Source organism: Musca vetustissima, unplaced genomic scaffold (genome assembly GCF_032173495.1).
Source record: "Musca vetustissima isolate MV318-11 ecotype Yass unplaced genomic scaffold, APGP_CSIRO_Mvet_v1 utg273778, whole genome shotgun sequence".
In the NCBI taxonomy this organism is placed as follows: Eukaryota; Metazoa; Arthropoda; class Insecta; order Diptera; family Muscidae; genus Musca; species Musca vetustissima.
In genome coordinates this window covers 1-17,939 of record NW_026881700.1, presented here as the reverse complement: position 1 = coordinate 17,939, position 17,939 = coordinate 1, and the positions used below count along the sequence as shown (strand labels likewise).

At 34.4% G+C, this 17,939-nt stretch overlaps 1 protein-coding gene across 1 annotated transcript; it reads left to right on the top strand.

The window, feature by feature from the left end:
• Positions 1 to 1,553: 1,553 nt before the first annotated feature.
• Positions 1,554 to 17,102, top strand: LOC133327676 (sorting nexin-25-like; the record flags this gene model as incomplete). Its single annotated transcript, XM_061536233.1, has 12 exons — positions 1,554 to 1,866; positions 5,215 to 5,311; positions 8,641 to 8,775; positions 8,849 to 9,025; positions 9,335 to 9,507; positions 9,572 to 10,704; positions 10,775 to 10,939; positions 11,403 to 11,540; positions 11,617 to 12,023; positions 12,097 to 12,379; positions 15,169 to 15,491; positions 16,931 to 17,102. Coding segments are annotated over exons 1-12 (3,516 nt in total), but the record flags the coding sequence as incomplete, so codon positions are not given.
• Positions 17,103 to 17,939: the final 837 nt, after the last annotated feature.

Genomic DNA, 17,939 nt, shown 5'->3' with positions numbered 1-17,939 from the left:
TTTTAATGTCGTCCTTCTTGTGAGCCGTCCGAAGACGAACTCAGGTTGCGTTTTTGTTATGTGTTGAAAAATGTCAACTATTGGCCTGTTCCCGTACTGCAAGAATCTACTACTTTTTTCTACGATAACAAATTTTCCTTTATGATATCGAAAAAAATAGTAGAATCTACTACTTTTTACTACGATAATGAATTTTGCTTTATGATATCGAAGAAAATTGTAAAATCTAGTAGATTCTTGCAGTACGGGAACAGGCCATATGTCTTTATATTTGACCGAAGAATCCACTACCCGTAAAGGATGCTTTTTGCTATTCGCCTCAAGTTGTCCTATATTGAATTACTGTACCATGCGTTTAATTTTTGGTATTTCGAATGTCCACTCCATGGTTGTGGGTATCAATAGATTGTCCCGGTCGGAATTTACGATAGTATTACTAAAATCTTAAACTTAAAGACAATAACAATATAGGGCCAATTGCATGAAATTCCTTACAGTTATTGAAGTGAATATCTCACTTTTGAACTAGTCTCATTGGCGAATGACACAACTCTATCTCATTTTGAGCAAGTAAAAACGGTTTTTTATTACTGAGAGAGGGACAATCTGTCAGTCAGTCGTGATTGTTTGAATGAAGCCATCGGCGGTGCGAGAAACAAACAAAAAAATTACGCAGCAGAGCAAGTGTAAACATTTCCCACACACATTAGATATATAATAATAAATCCAAACATAATTTATACAAAAAAAAACTAAAGTTCAAAACATTCCAATCAGCCGCATGTGGCGGATGCGGACGCGCCCTTAATAAACGGAAATAATCATCAAATTGCGGTTCGACATCAAGTGAAAGTGTTGTGTGCGGCTGGCTGGCAGGCAGACAGACAGCCTGTGCAAATTCCCACAAGAGGAAGAACAAGTGTACAATAGAATAACAACAACAGCATATGAATTTGTGTGTGTGTTTTTCATCATTTGTATATAAAAGAAAAACAAAACAACAACAAAATTGTTGTAATCCTTGACGTAAGAATGTCCAAGTGGTATTTTACAAAGGAATAATCAGTCCAGTTAATTTTGATCCTGTGCGTTTTATATAACAACTTGTTGCCCCGCCTCCGCAAAGGACAAAAAGAAAACGGCAAAAATCATTGCGGAAGAAAAAGAAAAAAATTGCAAATTAGTTTGGGACTGCTGCTGTATGCGTTAGTTCTACTAAATAATGTGAGACGGAAAAATAAAACGGTGTTACCTCGTCTTTAAGGAGACCAATATTGATTTTGTAACAATAACAACAACACCTATTATTATTGAATAAAAATTGCTTCGATTCCCACCCCCAACCCACAATGCCATCAAAAACCCATTGACTAGAAAAAAATCAAGTGTATAGAATGTTGTGTGTGTGGACATTGGATATAAAAATAAAATGTGATTAACATTTTAAATAGTCTGTAAAAAACAACAACAATAACAAAAATCACCATTCGCATCGGCCTTTTAGGAAACTTACAACAACAACGGAAACCATAGAGTACAAAGTTCGGGACAGAATGAAAACTAAAGCTAATCCCAAAGATATACCCACAATAGATGATTTACACAGTTTTCCAAATCGTCGACCGTTGTTCCTCCTGGATTCACCAACGGGAAGCAACGAAAGGCATAATGCCACCGCATCCACCTCCACATCCTCATCAAAGGGAAAGTTATTACTGTGGTCCTCAGTATTGCGCGTTATACAACTGAATTGGAAAATTTTGTTGTCTGCCTTGGCAGTGACACTGCTGGCCATCATTTGGTATTATCCAATTTTCTTTCTCTTCATTCTGTTTGTGTTGTATTCGTTGCTATTGGTTGTTGCCGGTAAGTATTTAGAAGTAGCAGCATTTAGTCATGTAATCATGTAAACATATCAGCCTACATCATTTGTTTGTTTATAGATTTTAGAATTTTTCAAGAAGAAGAAGAAAAACAAATAAGCAAGAGAAACCCTCGTTCGTATGGGTCGAATTTGTAATACCCTTCATCATGAATTGAAGATTCAAAATATCTAAATTCGATCCGGACCCTTTTTATGGGGATCTATGCCATTGTAAATTGCATCCAGGAGAAAACGAAATACCAAACTAAACACTCCCAGGTTTGGAAAGTTTTGCTTTAGCGAAAATCATGAATTGAAGATTCAAAATATCTAAATTCGATCGGGACCCTTTTTATGGGGATCTATGCCATTGTAAATTGCATCCAGGAGAAAACGAAATACCAAACTAAACACTCCCAGGTTTGGAAAGTTTTGCTTTAGCGAAAATCGTGCATGACTTATGGAATTATATCGAAAATGTTCCGTGAAGCAACAACGTACACAGGATTTCATTTCGGGGGTTGGCGGTGGTTGGGACGCTGGTTCAATATGAAATTTTTAATTTTGACCGGTCCTCATTTTCTACAGAAAAAAAATTTTGCGGAAATGTGCCCTGGATTTTATATTAAAATATTTTGCGGATCCATGTTTGGGCCCTGGATTTTCCGTAGAAACTTTTTGTTGGACCATCTAGGACCTATGGATTACCTATAGATTTTTTTCGGAAACATTTTTCGAAAAAACAGACATTTTCTATAGAAAATTTTTGCGGCACCATATCTACATCATTTGTTTATTTATAGATTTTAGAATTTTTAAAGAAGAAGAACAAATAAGCAATTGAAAACCTCGTTCGTCTGGGTCGAACTTTAAATATCCTCCATCATAAATTGCACATTCAGACTACCTTTTTATGGGGGGCTATGCCATGATAAATTGCTGCCGGGAGAAAACGAAATACCAAACTAAACACTCCCAGGTTTGGAAAGTTTTGCTGGTTCGATATGAAATTTTTAATTTTTACCGGCCTCCATGCGGACCCTGTATTTTCTACAGAAAATTTTTGCGGAAACGTTTATTTGCCCTGTATTTTATTTTAAAACACTTTGTGGATCCATGTTTGGTCCCTTGATTTTCTATAGAAAAAAATTTGGACCATCTAGGGACCTATGGATTGCCTATATAATTTATGGGTCCTGGAATTTCTACAGAAAAGTTTTGCGGAACCGATTATGGGTATTGGATTTTCTATAAAAAAATACGGATCCATTTATTGGCCCGGGATTTTCTATAAAAATATTTTATTGGACCATCTATTTTTTGTTGGACATATAGAATTGACTATTGACTTTTTTCGAAAAAGAGTTGTGACACGAATTTTCTATCGAATTTTTTTGTGGGGCCATCTATGGACGCACTGTTTTTCTATAGAAAATTTTGCGGAATCGTTTCTATAAAAAATTGTTTTCGGATTCCGGATTTTCTATAGCAAATTTTTGGGCACTCATCATGGGGCCATGGAAAATTTACTGGGGTCATGAATTTTGAATAAAAAATTGCGGATCAATTTATGGGCCCTAGATTTTCAATAGAAATTTTTTGTTGGACCATCTAGGGCGTATTTTTTTGATGGACCTATAGATTTTTTTTGCGGACCCATCTATGAAGTATTGGCACAAAAAAGTTGGGACACGAATTTTCTACGGAATTTTTTTTGTGGAACCATATATGGGCCTACGGATTTTCTATAAAAAGAAATTGTTGAGCCGTTTTTAAAAAAATTGTTTTCTTATCCTGGATTTTCTATAAACAATTTTGCAGATCCCTTTATGGGCCTACGGATTTTCTATAGTAAATGTTTGCAGGACCATCTACTACTGGGCTCTATACATATAGGACCTCAGTCACATTTAACGACGAAACTGTGACTGATCCGAAGAGATGCGCAAGATATTTTAACAGACAGTTTGTCGACCATCCCGAGAGCGACATGGTGAAGAGTACTTCGTCGTATAAGATTTCTTCCAGCCGAGGAGATGCCACCACAGTTTACGTCCGCGCAAACCACATCTATCTCCGATAAGTTGAAAAGTAGGAACAAGGTCCTTGCTTGCCGGCAGTACTTTGTCGCAGATAAGGAAACCTTGTTGACTTCTTACAAAGCGATATGTCGGTCTGTGGCAAGCTATGCCGTTCCAGTGTGGTCTGCGAACTCTAGTGATACGCAATGGAGAAGTATTCAGACCTGTCAGAACGCGGACAGGGTGCAGATTGAATGCCGTCGGAGCTCACCCCCCCCCCCACCCCTAGCAGCTGTCAGCTGCCCAGACAAACCAATTACGTTCAGGATGGTGCAGTCGTCTCAATTCGTATTGGGCACGGATTGATGACCAGGTGCAGGATGTCTGTCCAGCATGTGGTACGGGCCCTCATACCACACTGCGCTTATTCAATTGCCCAACCAAATCTACTCATCTTACTCCAAAAGGTCTGTGGTTAAAGCCGGTGGAGCTAGCTACATTTCTAAATATGGAGACAGAACCAGATGGAATTTAAACAGAAAAAAATATAATTCATATAAACTGCTACAATAACAACAACTCGGCTATATTTATGGGCCCTGGGATATCTTTAGAAAATTTTGCGAAACCCTTTCTATAAAAAATTTGGGGATCCTTGATGTTCTATAAAAAAATTTCCATAAATTTACTGGACCTATTTATGGGCCACGGCCTTTCTGTCTATAACTTGGTTTGTGTCTTTTCTACTGAAAACCTATGGGCTATGGTGTAGGGTCTCATTTTATTATTTTACAAATTTCCTTCCTCTTTGTTTACGAAAAATTAAATGACGCCCTTTTTAGTTGCTGCTAATTTTGCAGTTGTTGTTGACATGTGGATTATGCCTGGTGTCGCCTCAATGACTGATTCATTGCTATTGTGTCTACACAATAGATATTTAATTTCATTAAAATATTTTTTTTATTAAAACTAAACCACTGATATTGTTTTAAGGCTTATCTAATTCAATTCGGTATCCAATGTCATAATTTTTTCTTGAAATTCTAAGAATATTATTTTTTTTATTAAAAAATCATTGATATAAATTTTGTTGAATCTTTGTGATGAGTTTTCCGTTCACAAATTTAAATTAAATTCTTATCAGCAAATACAAATTGGGAATTTTCATTCGCCCATCATCGAACACACAAAATCTACCAGCAGTCTCTGGCTGGCATAATCAATGTGACCCATTTCTTATCACTTTTTTTGTATGTTGTTATTTTATTTTATTTCATTTTTAATATTAAACTTATTACATTATCTTTGTTGTTGTTATTTTCATTACAGCTGTGGCCGGCACCGTTTACATCCATTACTTATTTACAACCAAAGAGCCGCCAAAACCCAATCGTGAACCCTTAAATGTTCTCTACAATGCCACCCAGTAAGTATGCCCGATTGAATATATGGTTTTTGATATAGAAATTAATTTTTTTATTTGTAATTTTTATCAGGGTCTCCAGAAGTTTCATAGGCAAGTCTGATGGTATCGATATTCAAATTTGCCCCCATATAAAATAATGGCGATATTTTTATGATAGTAAATAGTTCTGGGTATCATTAAGTACCCAAAATGCGGGTGACTTCTTTCTAGAGGTCTACTAAAAATTTAACATTGAACTAATTTTATAGTTAATTTTATAAAGATCTTAGGAAAAGTCGCAGATCGTCACATTAAAATCGTCCGAATGAAATACTAAAATATTTTTATATCAATAAGGAAGAGTTAGTAAAGACTTTTTGTGTACAGAAAAGTCCTTCAAGGATATGCTCCAAATTGAATACCTCTCATAGAACTATTCTGTAAATGGAATATGTTCTATTTCAAGCTATTAAGAAACCATATTCGATTAGGCCATTCAAAGTGATGGACATTTTACTGAATGAATCTAAATGAAGAATCAAACCAGTAAGGAGAATCAAACCTTCACCAATTTTGGTATATTCAACAGATCCATCCTACAGACGTCGCATTTTTGAAGGATGAACTAAAATATATGATCTTTACCATACCATTCTGCAACCCATACTAAATGTTTCATTTGTACAGATGTGGAGTCGTAAAGGGACGTTGGTGCACAATTTAAATAAAATCGGCCGAAATATATACATGGGAGCTATATCGAAATCTGAACCGATTTTCCCGAAACCTCACACATCATTCTAGACGTATTTTAGTACGATATACTAAATTTCGTGCAAATCGAACAATATATAGGAACTTTGGTATACCATTTACCTTAAATCGACCGAAAATATATATGGAAGCTATATCTAAATCTGAACCGATTTTCACGAAACTTAGCACACATCATTCTAGATGTAATTTAGTACGCTATGACAAATTTCGTGCAAATTGAAGGATATATAGGGACTTTGGTGCACCATTTACATAAAATAGGACGAAAATATATAGGGAGATTTATCTAAATCTGAACCGATTTTCCCGAAACTAACTATTCGTCATTCCAGACTCAATTCAGTACGCTATGTCAAATATCGTGCAAGTTGATAGATATATAAGGACTTTGGGGCATCATTTACATAAAATCGGACCAAAATATATATGAAAGCTATATCTAAATCTGAACCGTTTTTAACGAAACTTAACACACATCATTTTAGACTTATGTCAGTACGCTATGCGAAATTTCGAGCAAATCGAAGGATGTAAAGGGTCTTTGGTGTACTATTTACCAAAAATCGGACGAAAATATATATGGGAACTATATCAAAATCGGAAACGATTTTGACGAAATTTAACACACATCATTCTAGACTAAATTTAGTACCCTATGCCAAATGTTGTGCAAATCGAAGGATATAAAGGGACTTTGGTGCACTATTTACCAAAAATCGGACGAAAATATATATGGGAGCTATATCTAAATCTGAACCGATTTCCACGAAACTTAATAAACATCATTCTAGACTTAATTCAGTATGCTATACCAAATTTGGTGCAAATCGAAAGATATATAGAGACTTTGGTGCACCATTTACATTAAATCGGACGAAAATATATGTGGGAGCTATATCAAAATCGGAACCGATTTTCACGAAATTTTACACACGTCGTTCTAGATTCAATTTAGTGCGTTATGCCAAATTTCGGGGAAATCGAAAAATATATAGGTACTTTGGTGCACCATTTACCTTAAGGGAACCCCCCCCCCCCCCCCCCCCATTCTCGATTTTTTATTTTTAAGATTTTAAATGGGCTGGTAAATGAATACCAATGCTTGATAAGGTTTGTAACTTGGCACATATATATTTGAAGATTTAAAAAGGAAGAAAAATAATTTTCCAAAATTTGTTGTTGTTGTTTTTGGGGTTCAAAGAAAAGTCCATATTTTCGATGGCGGGCATGATAACTCCTCACTGGAACATCGGAATCCGAAAATTCCAACTGTGTTAGAAAGAGGACATGTCTGGCTCTCGTATGAACTAGGATTATTGACTTCGCACAACAATTAACAAAATGGCGGAACTTTGAAAATTTTTTTTATGGAAAATCGCCTATTTTTTACCACAAACTAAGTTAAAAAATAAGGAAGATCTTCAGAAATTGGCTTTATCCTAGTTCATACGAGAGCTACACACTCCCAGAGAAACGTGTCAAAATTTGAAACCGATTGGATTATTAGTTTTTGAGTTATCGTGCCCGCCATTCGTTTTGAGAAAAACGCGTTTAAAGTTTGAGAAGTCCTTTAGCCGTCACTTGATGCTGCACAATAAATGTAGGAACATTCTAGAATTAGAGTAGATTCGAATTAAATCAAAAAAAATTTTGACACCGAGAATGGGGGGGGGTCCCCTTAAATCGAACGAAATTTTATATGGGAGCTATATCTAAATCTGAACCGATTTTTCCCAATAGAGTTCGTCCTTGGGCGAAATAGATGAGCTGTGCCAAATTTCATCCAAATCGGATCATAAATGTGACCTGTACTTTGTTTATAATTTAACATGGACCGACAGACATAAATCGACTCAGAAAGTGAAATTTGAAGAGGTCACCAATAATTAACCTGAATTTATGTTTGTACATTTTTGAGGTCTTCAGAAAATTTTTAGGCATGTCAAAATTATGGAACTATTTTAAAGGTCTATTTGGCTTTGTTACTATACATAATTAATTAAACTAAAAATAAGCATTAATGACCAAAATTCCTCAGATTCCTGAGCATTTCGTTTTTTATAGTGAAAAATCCCCAACCCCACTGAGGATTACTTTTTTTCTAATTGTTAACTTCCTTGTGGTTTCGTAAATAGTCCATCCCAAGGATTATTTAAATTAAAGGAATGAATACAATTTTTTCATTCACGGCTAATTAATCACTTTCACATTTTTTTTGAGAAATGTTCTCAACAACGTCATTCCTTAATAAATGACATAACCACAATATAAAATCTATATATAAATAACACTTTCATGTAAATAGTGAAATGAATATCCTATACCCATTATTAAATTTCTGAATGAATGAAAAAAATATATCGCTTGCGTGTGATTTGATGTCAAACATGTCATCTCATTATGTTTGTATGTAATTAATTATGAAGTGATAGGCTTGTTGTTGGTGTTTTTTTTTTCCACAGCACAATTAAATACTAAAATTTATGGATATTGAATTTTTCAAAAAACGATTTAATTGTTTGTATTTTTTTTACTAATTTATTAAAATCATAATTTTTCTCATATACTTTCAGAAATAGTCTCTTCGACTTACCCAAACCCATTAAGAATGCCTCGAATTTACCACTGATCTTTGGTAAAACTGTGGATTTACAAATACAACAAATTATCGAATATGTTCTTAGAGATTTTATGACACCATGGCTGGGGTAAGTTGGAAAATTGTTGGATTTTCTTTCTTTAGTGTTCAATTAAATCCATTTTTCGATTTTTTTTTCACAGGTATGTGGTAACAAAACCGAAATTAATGAATGACATCGTACGTGAAGATCTCTGGAATGCCATACAAAAAATGCATGAACGTGCCAAGAAGATGGATGCACCCAAAATAATAGCCGTTGATATGGTGAATAGGGTTACGGTGCATTTGGAAAAGATACGAATATCAGAGGCAAGAGCGTAAGTAATAGAACTGATAGATAGGTTTGCATAATCTTCAGAAACCTCGGAGAATTTTAGAGCACTGAGGGCATTTTCTCGTGATCTTGATTAATTTTTTTCTATAGAAAAAAGTAATCCAAACCAAAAAATCCTCAGGAACCTGAGGATTACTTTTTTCTATAGAAAAAAATCCTCAGCATCATGAGGATTGCTCATGGCCCTGAGGATTACTTTCTATCTCTATGGAAAAAATTGTCCTCAGTGTTCTTCGAAATATCCATTTGACTGGCTTATTTTTCTGTTAATCTTTCTATTATCTACTTGCAGAGCCGAAATGAATGTGGCCCCTGTATTTTCGACAAATTCCTATTTGGTCACCGAAGAAAAAGAATTGGAATTCTTGAGAAAATTATGTGAAATTATGGTTATACTTCTGCTACCGCGTGGCTATTCCCTACCACCACTAAAGGTGCTGCTAAGTGAAATACTCTCGTACAAAAGTAAATATTTTCCATATCCAAAATCTCTTCAAATACTCAATAATATTTTCGATTTTCCCCCTAGTATTCTTTCCCATGATTAAAATGTTAACCTCACCGGATTATATCAATCAGAAAATTGTACAAAACATTGAAGGACGTTTAGCGGCAGCTGCGATTAGCAAGCGATCATATGAATATGCAGCAAGTTTTGAAGATTTCCTGAAAATTATCAACAACTGCGGCAACCTGGAAGAGTTGTCACTGATACGTAAAAGTATTGTCAACGATTTGATGCATGCAACAACAGTACAAAATCTCCAACGTGCCAAAGGTATTGATCCCGATAACGACCCGGATCATAATCTATCGAAATCGGAAATATCGGCAGCGGTGCGTTTGAAACGTTATGTACAACAGCTGACCTATGCCAAGAATATGTGTGAAAAGAATTTGGAGAAATTCGGTTGGAATGGCAACTATTCAAGTGATTTGGATCTGTCACTGGTGGAGATATTGAATACGGCAATTGGTAGGAGATATTTTACCATTTTCCTGGAACCCCTGAAGGCAAGTGCTTTGGTTGGCTTCTATATGGCTGTAGAGGAAATGAAACATGCACCGAAAAATGCCGCCCATCAGCTGGGTACGGAAATCTTCTATACGTATATCAGGGTGCCAAAATCCGAGCTACAATTTGATAAACATGAACGGAAATTAATTGAAACATTTCTACTGGGCGATTCAGGCCCGGAAATATTTTATGATTTACAAAAACAAGTGCTAAAAACCCTCGAAGAGAAATACTATCCTCCCTTTGTGTTGAGCGATCAATATCGTCTGCTGAAAGAAGCTTTAGATTCGGAGGACTATAAAGATCCCACCTTAATAGTTGGTGCCCTTAGTGATAATCATGAGGAGGCATCAACCAGCCTCGATGGCCTGGAGACAAATAATTCCGGTACCATAGATGTGGCGGCTCATACCTCATATGCTCGCAAAAAGCTCGAACAAATTCAGGAGAGAATAGATAAGAAAAATCAAGCCCTAGATGCATTAAAATACTCAGTGAAACCTGATTCCAAAGTTCTTCAAATTTTGGAAAAAGAAATGGAATGGTTGAAAAATATTAAACGGCAGACAGAGGCACATTTGCGGCGTACCGATGCATGGACGGAACATTTGGGTCGTTGGAAGGCTACACTGCAAAGTGTGGAGGTGAGTACTGAGAACTGAAATTTGCATTTTCATATTATTTTCGAATTTATGCTTTGTTGTATTGTTCCAGATATCCGATGAAAAAGAATCCCTGCAATTTATGATTTTAGTTCATGTCGATGAGGACATAAATACTCCCAGTGCATTGAAACAATCAGCTACGGGTAAAGTTGAGGCCCGTCCCGGCAGCATATCAAGTGGCTGGGTGGTAATGAGATCACTAAATCAAGTTCATGTAAGTAGACAAAAAGGGGAATTTTTGAACTTTGTTTTTTTTTATGGGCGTGCATTTTGTGGAATATTTTTTCTTTGCGTGACATTTTTGAAAAATATTTATTCAAGGCGTGGAATTTTAAAAGAATATGTTTTCACTCATTCATTCTTAAGCTGGCTTGTGACAGAACTTTCGTTCCATAAGCCATATTCCATATTCTTTTGCCGGTTACAAACATATGCACAAAGACATAATAATGACATAAAAAAATAAAATAATGTTTATAAAAAAATTATAATATTTATTAAATTAAAAAATATAAAAACCGAGGCATGTTTGCCGACTGCGAGTAACAAAGCAACTTGAACCCAATCGGCTATCACACACACACACACACACATACAAATTGGCAAAGTATTGCAAAATTAAGTTCTAATTGTTGTTGTTGTTGTTCCTGCTTCTTTTTCTTGTTTTTTTATTTTAGGAACTGCAAAGAAAGCTGCGACATGTCAGTGCCAATCTCAAATCATTTGATTTACCAACAAATTTTAAGTTTTTCTTTTTGAAAAACGATAAACATGCCCTGGAAAAGGCCAAACAACAAATACAACGGTTTATTAATGTAAGTAATGGTCATACAACTAATTCGAATTTAAAATTTCAATATTAATTGTTGTTGTTTTTTGTTTATTTTTCAGATGATTTTAGAAGATGACCACTTAAATGGCAGTGAAGCAATTTATACCTTCCTCAGTCCAAGTTCTGATCATTTAAAACAATCGTTACCCTCACCAAAGAAATCGAAATTTTCTCTGTCGACATTATTTAAAACTGAGACAGTTAAAAGTTCCGACGCCTCATTGAAATCACTATCAACAGATCCATTTTGGGGTTTACAGCGAGATGATGAAGACATATCTACCTATTTGGAGGGTGTGCCGGCCGGTGATAATAAATTACTAGCCGATTTGGATAGTAAAGATTCAATAGCGGAACCTTTGTATGCCCTAATGGGTGAGATATTCGATATGGGTGGTGTTTTCAAGTGGTTGCGTAAAAGTCTTATATCGTTTGTACAAATTACCTATGGTAGAACTATTAATAGGTGAGCTATGATTTTATTTTATTTTTTTTTTTTGTTTAATTGCCACCTTCAATTTTCCATATTTTTATTTCAGACAAATTCGTGAATCGGTATCATATTTATTTGAGGAATCAATGCTGCACTATTATTTCTCAGCGATATTGAAATCATTTTGGCCCGGTGGCGTATTAGCATCGGCATATCCCGTTCGTTCGGATGACATGAAAGAGATGACAACAAATGCAGCTAAAGCCTTACTTATGGATAACATACCCGAGGTCTTGTGTAATTTAGTCGGAGCCCAAGCTGCTAAACGTGGTGTTTTGAAAGTGTTCGATGCCCTGCAGAATCCTGTCTATAATAAACAATTGTTTTATGTAAGTAGAACGAGATGTGAGGAATTAGGAGTAGAATTATTAAAGCATTTTTTGAGGCTCGGAATAGATTTTTTAAAAAAAAATAATTTTTCAAGGCGTAAATTTTTAAAAAATATTTTTTCAAGTCGTAGATTTTTTAAAAATATATTATTTCAAGGCGTAGATTTAAAAAAAAAAATTTTCAAGGCCTAGATTTTCAAAAAAATATATTTTTCTAGGCGTAGATATTTTTAAAAAATATATTTTTCAAGGCGTAGATTTTTTAAAAAATATATTTTTCAAGGCGTAGATTTTTTAAAAAATATATTTTTCAAGGCGTAGATTTAAAAAAAAATATTTTTCAAGGCGTAGATTAAAAAAAATATATATATATTTTTTTAAGGTGTAGATTTTTCAAGGCATGAATATTTTTTAAAAAAAAAAATATATTTTTTTCAAGGAGTAGATTTTTTAAAAAATATATTTTTCAAGGCGTAGATTTTTTAAAAAATATATTTTTCAAGACGTAGATTTTTTAAAAATATTTTTTCAAGGCGTAGATTTAAAAAAAAAAATTTTCAAGACGTAGATTTTTTAAAAATATTTTTTCAAGGCGTAGATTTTTTAAAAAAATATTTTTTCAAGGCGTAGATTTTTTAATAAATTATTTTTTCTAGGCGTAGATTTAAAAAAAATATTTTTTCAAGGCGTAGATTTTTTAAAAAAAATATTTTTTCAAGGCGTAGATTTTTTAAAAAAAATATTTTTTCAAGACGTAGATTTTTAAAAAAAAAATTTCAAGGAGTAAATTTTTTAAAAAAATTTTTCAAGGCGTAGATTTTAAAAAAAAAAAATTTTAGGCCTAGATTTTTTAACGAAATATTTTCAAGGCGTAGATTTTTTAAAAAAAAATATTTTTCAAGGCGTAGATTTAAAAAAAAAAAATTTCAAGGCGTAGATTTTTTAAAAAAATTTTTTTCAAGGCGTAGATTTTTTAAAAAAATATTTGTTTAATTTTTTTTCAAGGCGTAGCTTTTTTAAAAAAATATTTTTTTAATTTTTTTTCAAGGCGTAGATTTTTTAAAAAAATATTTTTCAAGGCGTAGATTAAAAAAAAAATATTTTTCAAGGCGTAGATTTTTAAAAAAAATATTTTTCAAGGCGTAGATTTTTAAAAAAAAATATTTTTCAAGGCGTAGATTTTTTAAAAAAATATTTTTCAAGGCGTAGATTTTTTAAAAAAATATTTTTCAAGGCGTAGAATTTTTAAAAAAAATATTTTTCAAGGCGTAGATTTTTTTAAATATATATTTTTCAAGGCGTAGATTAAAAAAAAATTCAAGGCGTAGATTTTTTAAAAATAAATATTTTTCAAGGCGTAGATTTTTTAAAATATATATTTTTCAAGGCGTAGATTTTTAAAATATATATTTTTCAAGGCGTAGATTTTTAAAAAATATATATTTTTCATGGCGTAGATTTTTAAAATATATATTTTTCAAGGAGTAGATTTTTAAAAAATAAATATTTTTCAAGGCGTAGATTCTTTAAAAATAAATGTTTTTCAATTGCATTCTTGGCCTCCCCTTCTGCGTGAACCATGCCGATTTCCGAGAATAGCTGGTACAACTCATGGTTCATTCGACGGCGATATTCACCGTCAACGCAGATCGGCCCATAGATCTTTCGGAGTATTTTTCTCTCAAACACTCCAGGAGCTGTGTCATCTGCTTGTGTAAGTACCCATGCTTCAGATCCATATAACAGCACGGGTAGTATTAGCATCTTGCAGAGTGTGATTTTGGTCTGGCGGTAGGTGACCTTGCTTTTGAGTTGTTTGCTCAGACCATAGTAGCATCGGTTGGTATATAAAATCTTTGACTACCTCGATGCTGCAGTTCTCAAGTTCCACAGTTGGTCCGAGTCTACTGGACGTCTTGCCCGTTGATACAATCAGCTTGGTCTTCTCGCCGTTTTCTGTCAGACCTACTTTGGCAAACTCCTTCTCAATTCAAAGGTGGCTGTTGCCGCTATCAATGTTCGACCCATTACATCGATGTCATCGGCGTAGACGAGTATCATGTGTGGTTTGGTGTACAGAGTGCCATTTCAGCTCACCTTTGCTTCTCGTATGCATCCAGCCGGATGTTAAAAAGATCACACGACAAACTGTAACCTTGCCTGAATCCTCGTTCGGTATTAAAGGACTCCGATAGGTCCTAACTTCTGATCTTGTGCCAGTCAAAGTTATCTTGCATAGCCGAATAAATTTTGCAGGAATGCCAAACGCAATCATGGCTTTAAACACCTCTGAACGGATAGAGCTGTCGAATGCGGATTTATAGTTTTGATTTCTCGTTGTTGATCAGGAGAAATCCAGGTGGCCTTGTATATAGAGATGCTTGAATCTGGTGCTGCTAACTACCATGTTTTTTGCTGTCGCGTAGTCAATAAACCTTATGCCGTTGTCTGATGTTTCTTCATGGAGACTAAATATTTCGACGGTGGAGCCAAAGATATTTTCCCTTCCGATTTATACATAAAAATATCCTAGCAGAATTTTAATGTCATGGCCAGGGCAACGGTCATATGTTGTTTATAGGCGCTCGTTAAATATGTCTTTGGTCTGTTCATCTTTATCTTCGGTCTGAGCATGGTCGCAAATGAGACTGATGTAGAAGAACTTCGCTTTTATACGGTTTATAGCAAATAAAAACTATATTTCCAAGGCTGGGAATTTAAAAAAATAATATAGTTAATAATAAATATTTTTTTAATATTAATTTTTGTGTTTTTAATATTTGTTCCAGGAACTTTTGGAAATCCTTATGATGGAATTCTTTCCCGAAATTAAACAACTGAAAATACACACACCTACAACAACAACTCTACACTCAAATCAACAACATTCCACGGCGACTGGTAATAGCAGTGGTGGCGGTAGTGGTGGTATTGGCAACAGCAGCAGTGGTGGCATTAGTAACACCTCCAATAAATCTCACAATAATAACCAAAGTGATAAATATCACCAACATCAGCAGCAACACCAACAACATTATGCTGATAAACACCAAACCCACCATGGCAGTGACAAACATTCAAACAATCATCATACCCACCATCTTACAGGAAAGTAAAAAAGAAAACGAACGAAATAAAACTACGCATTTTTTTACATCATCCAAGCTAAGATGACCGAGACCCATTGTAATGTTAACTTATAATTAGGTGCTAATATTATATTATATATGTTTGTATATCGTGTATATGTATTGTAAATTGTATCCTTAGTATTACGTGTATATCTGTAATTGTAGTATAATTCATTTTCAGAAAAGCTTTATTACATTGTTTGTTTGTCTTTTGTATATCGTAGTTGCATATTGCGATAATTTAATTTCAATATTCCAATTTTAATTTCAGACATGATACTAGCTGGGGTTTTTATCTAACTTCATGTCTGTCTGTCTCTATGTGTGTGATGTTCTATTTTTTAATGGAAAACTTATTTTGTAACAAAATATATTTAAATATAAATTTATATAAAACAAAAATAATTATTTTTAAAATATAAGAAAGAATTTTAAATAAAACAACAAAACAATCTTTGTTGACATTATATCGCATATAAGAAAAAACACAGTATTATAAAAAATTTAAAAAATCACTAATTTTAAGTCCTTAACATTCCAAAGATAAATTTGTTTATGAACACAATTTGTTGAATGTAGCGAAAATTATTTCTGAGGAACTAAAAAAAAACTATTTATCCATTTCAAAATGTTTTGTTGTAGTTTATTGCAATTTTGTTATTTTATGTATTTTATTTATGAATTTATGTGTAACCTCGAATGTCAAAAAAAAACAAGATCAAATAAAATTGTAAATATCGTCGTATTTATATAAAAAAATTAATTTAAGAAAAATATTTTATGGTGAAAATTGTTATAACACTTTTGTCACAATATTACTGTTGATTTGAAAGTGAAGAAAATGGATCAATTAAAAAATAGATTAAATAGATTAATATCCGGCCTGTCCTGAACCTTATGTATAAATTTGGAAATGCGAGAGTGGATATAATTGTTGATTAAGATAAAAAAATTAGTTGAAATTATGAGTTTTCTGATCCTCAGGAAAGTCAACCACTAGGGATGTTTGTTGTATACAAAGTCAAGCAAATTCAAGCCTTGAGGTCTTGAATCGTCACTGGACGTGGACTTATCATTTACGTGCCCTTGTTCATCAGTCAAAATGATTTTTTGATCAACGATTGTATTTACCCAATATTCTTCAATCGCTTCCTCTGCATGTGTGTTAATACGTTTTAATTCTGTTTGGCAGGCCTATTGATCAGGAGGCTCTCTTTTGTTTCTTCGGAACTCTCTCTCTCTCTATTGAATGCCTGACATGTCTTATAACGACAAGTTTTGCTCCGGTTGCTGGGATATGCTCGCGGGGGTAGGGTTCGTCACAGAAAATTTATAATTAAGTGACCGAGAGTGAAAAAATTTAGTTTTAGCTTTCAAATTCAGAATACTTCGCTTCATTTACTCTTAAATTTATAAACAGATCTCATATACTTAAATTATTAAAGTCTCCAACGTCTGCTGCCACTCCTCCGGCATGGCTGTTGGTTTTACAGGGACTCGGGTTTGCTGGTTCTGGCGATGCAGATTCGGTTCCGGTCTTTGCCGCTGTTTCCGCTATAAGTCCTGGCGCTGTCCAAGGTTTCAACACCTATGTATGAAGGGCTCTTTATTCCGGTTTCATTTAAAATCACTATTAGTTATTTCCAGGCCCACGACGGCTCTTTATTTCGAGTTTTTCCTTAAAATCACTTTTTGTCATATAAACAACCCCCCGCCCCACACAAGACGTCTCTTTATTTCGAGTTTTTCCTTAAAATCATTTTTATCATATAAAGACCCACGACGGCTCTTTATTTCGACTTGTTTAATCTCGGATAATTAACAATCACTATTATACACTCACCGATACTTTCTGTATTCCTCCGCTGGTGATGTCTCCTATGTTCTGCTCGTTTGACCGCTCGACACCGACTGATCTCGAGCCCGGTTTGGCTCTCCCTTTTCTACACGAATTCCAGGATGCTTCCAGCCGCCTTCCCGACTTTGAACCTCTGCTGTCGCGCCGATCACGTGGCCTCTCTGCTAACGGAAACTTGTTTACGAACATAGTGTCATGGTTACCGTCTTCATTAGAATTTACTTTTGAACTAAACATTTTGTGCACAACTGTACTCTTCTATTTAGTAACTTTTGTTATCAATATAATATTCTTACTTAGCTGGCTTGTGATGGGACTTTCATTCCATAAACCGAGCTTAGAAAAGATTTCCAGGCGCATCTGTCTTCCGCATCTGTTTTTCCAATTTGAAAGACCATTTTCGGCAATGTGTCTTCGACTTGATCTTTCTATCGTATTCGTGGCCTTCCCCTTCTGTGTGAACCATCAGCTGGTTTGCTTTTATCAGCCCTTTTGGGCTGGGGCTGGGGTAGTCGTTGCAGCTCAATACGTCTAACAATGCCGATGTCCGAGAATAGCTGGTACAGCTCAT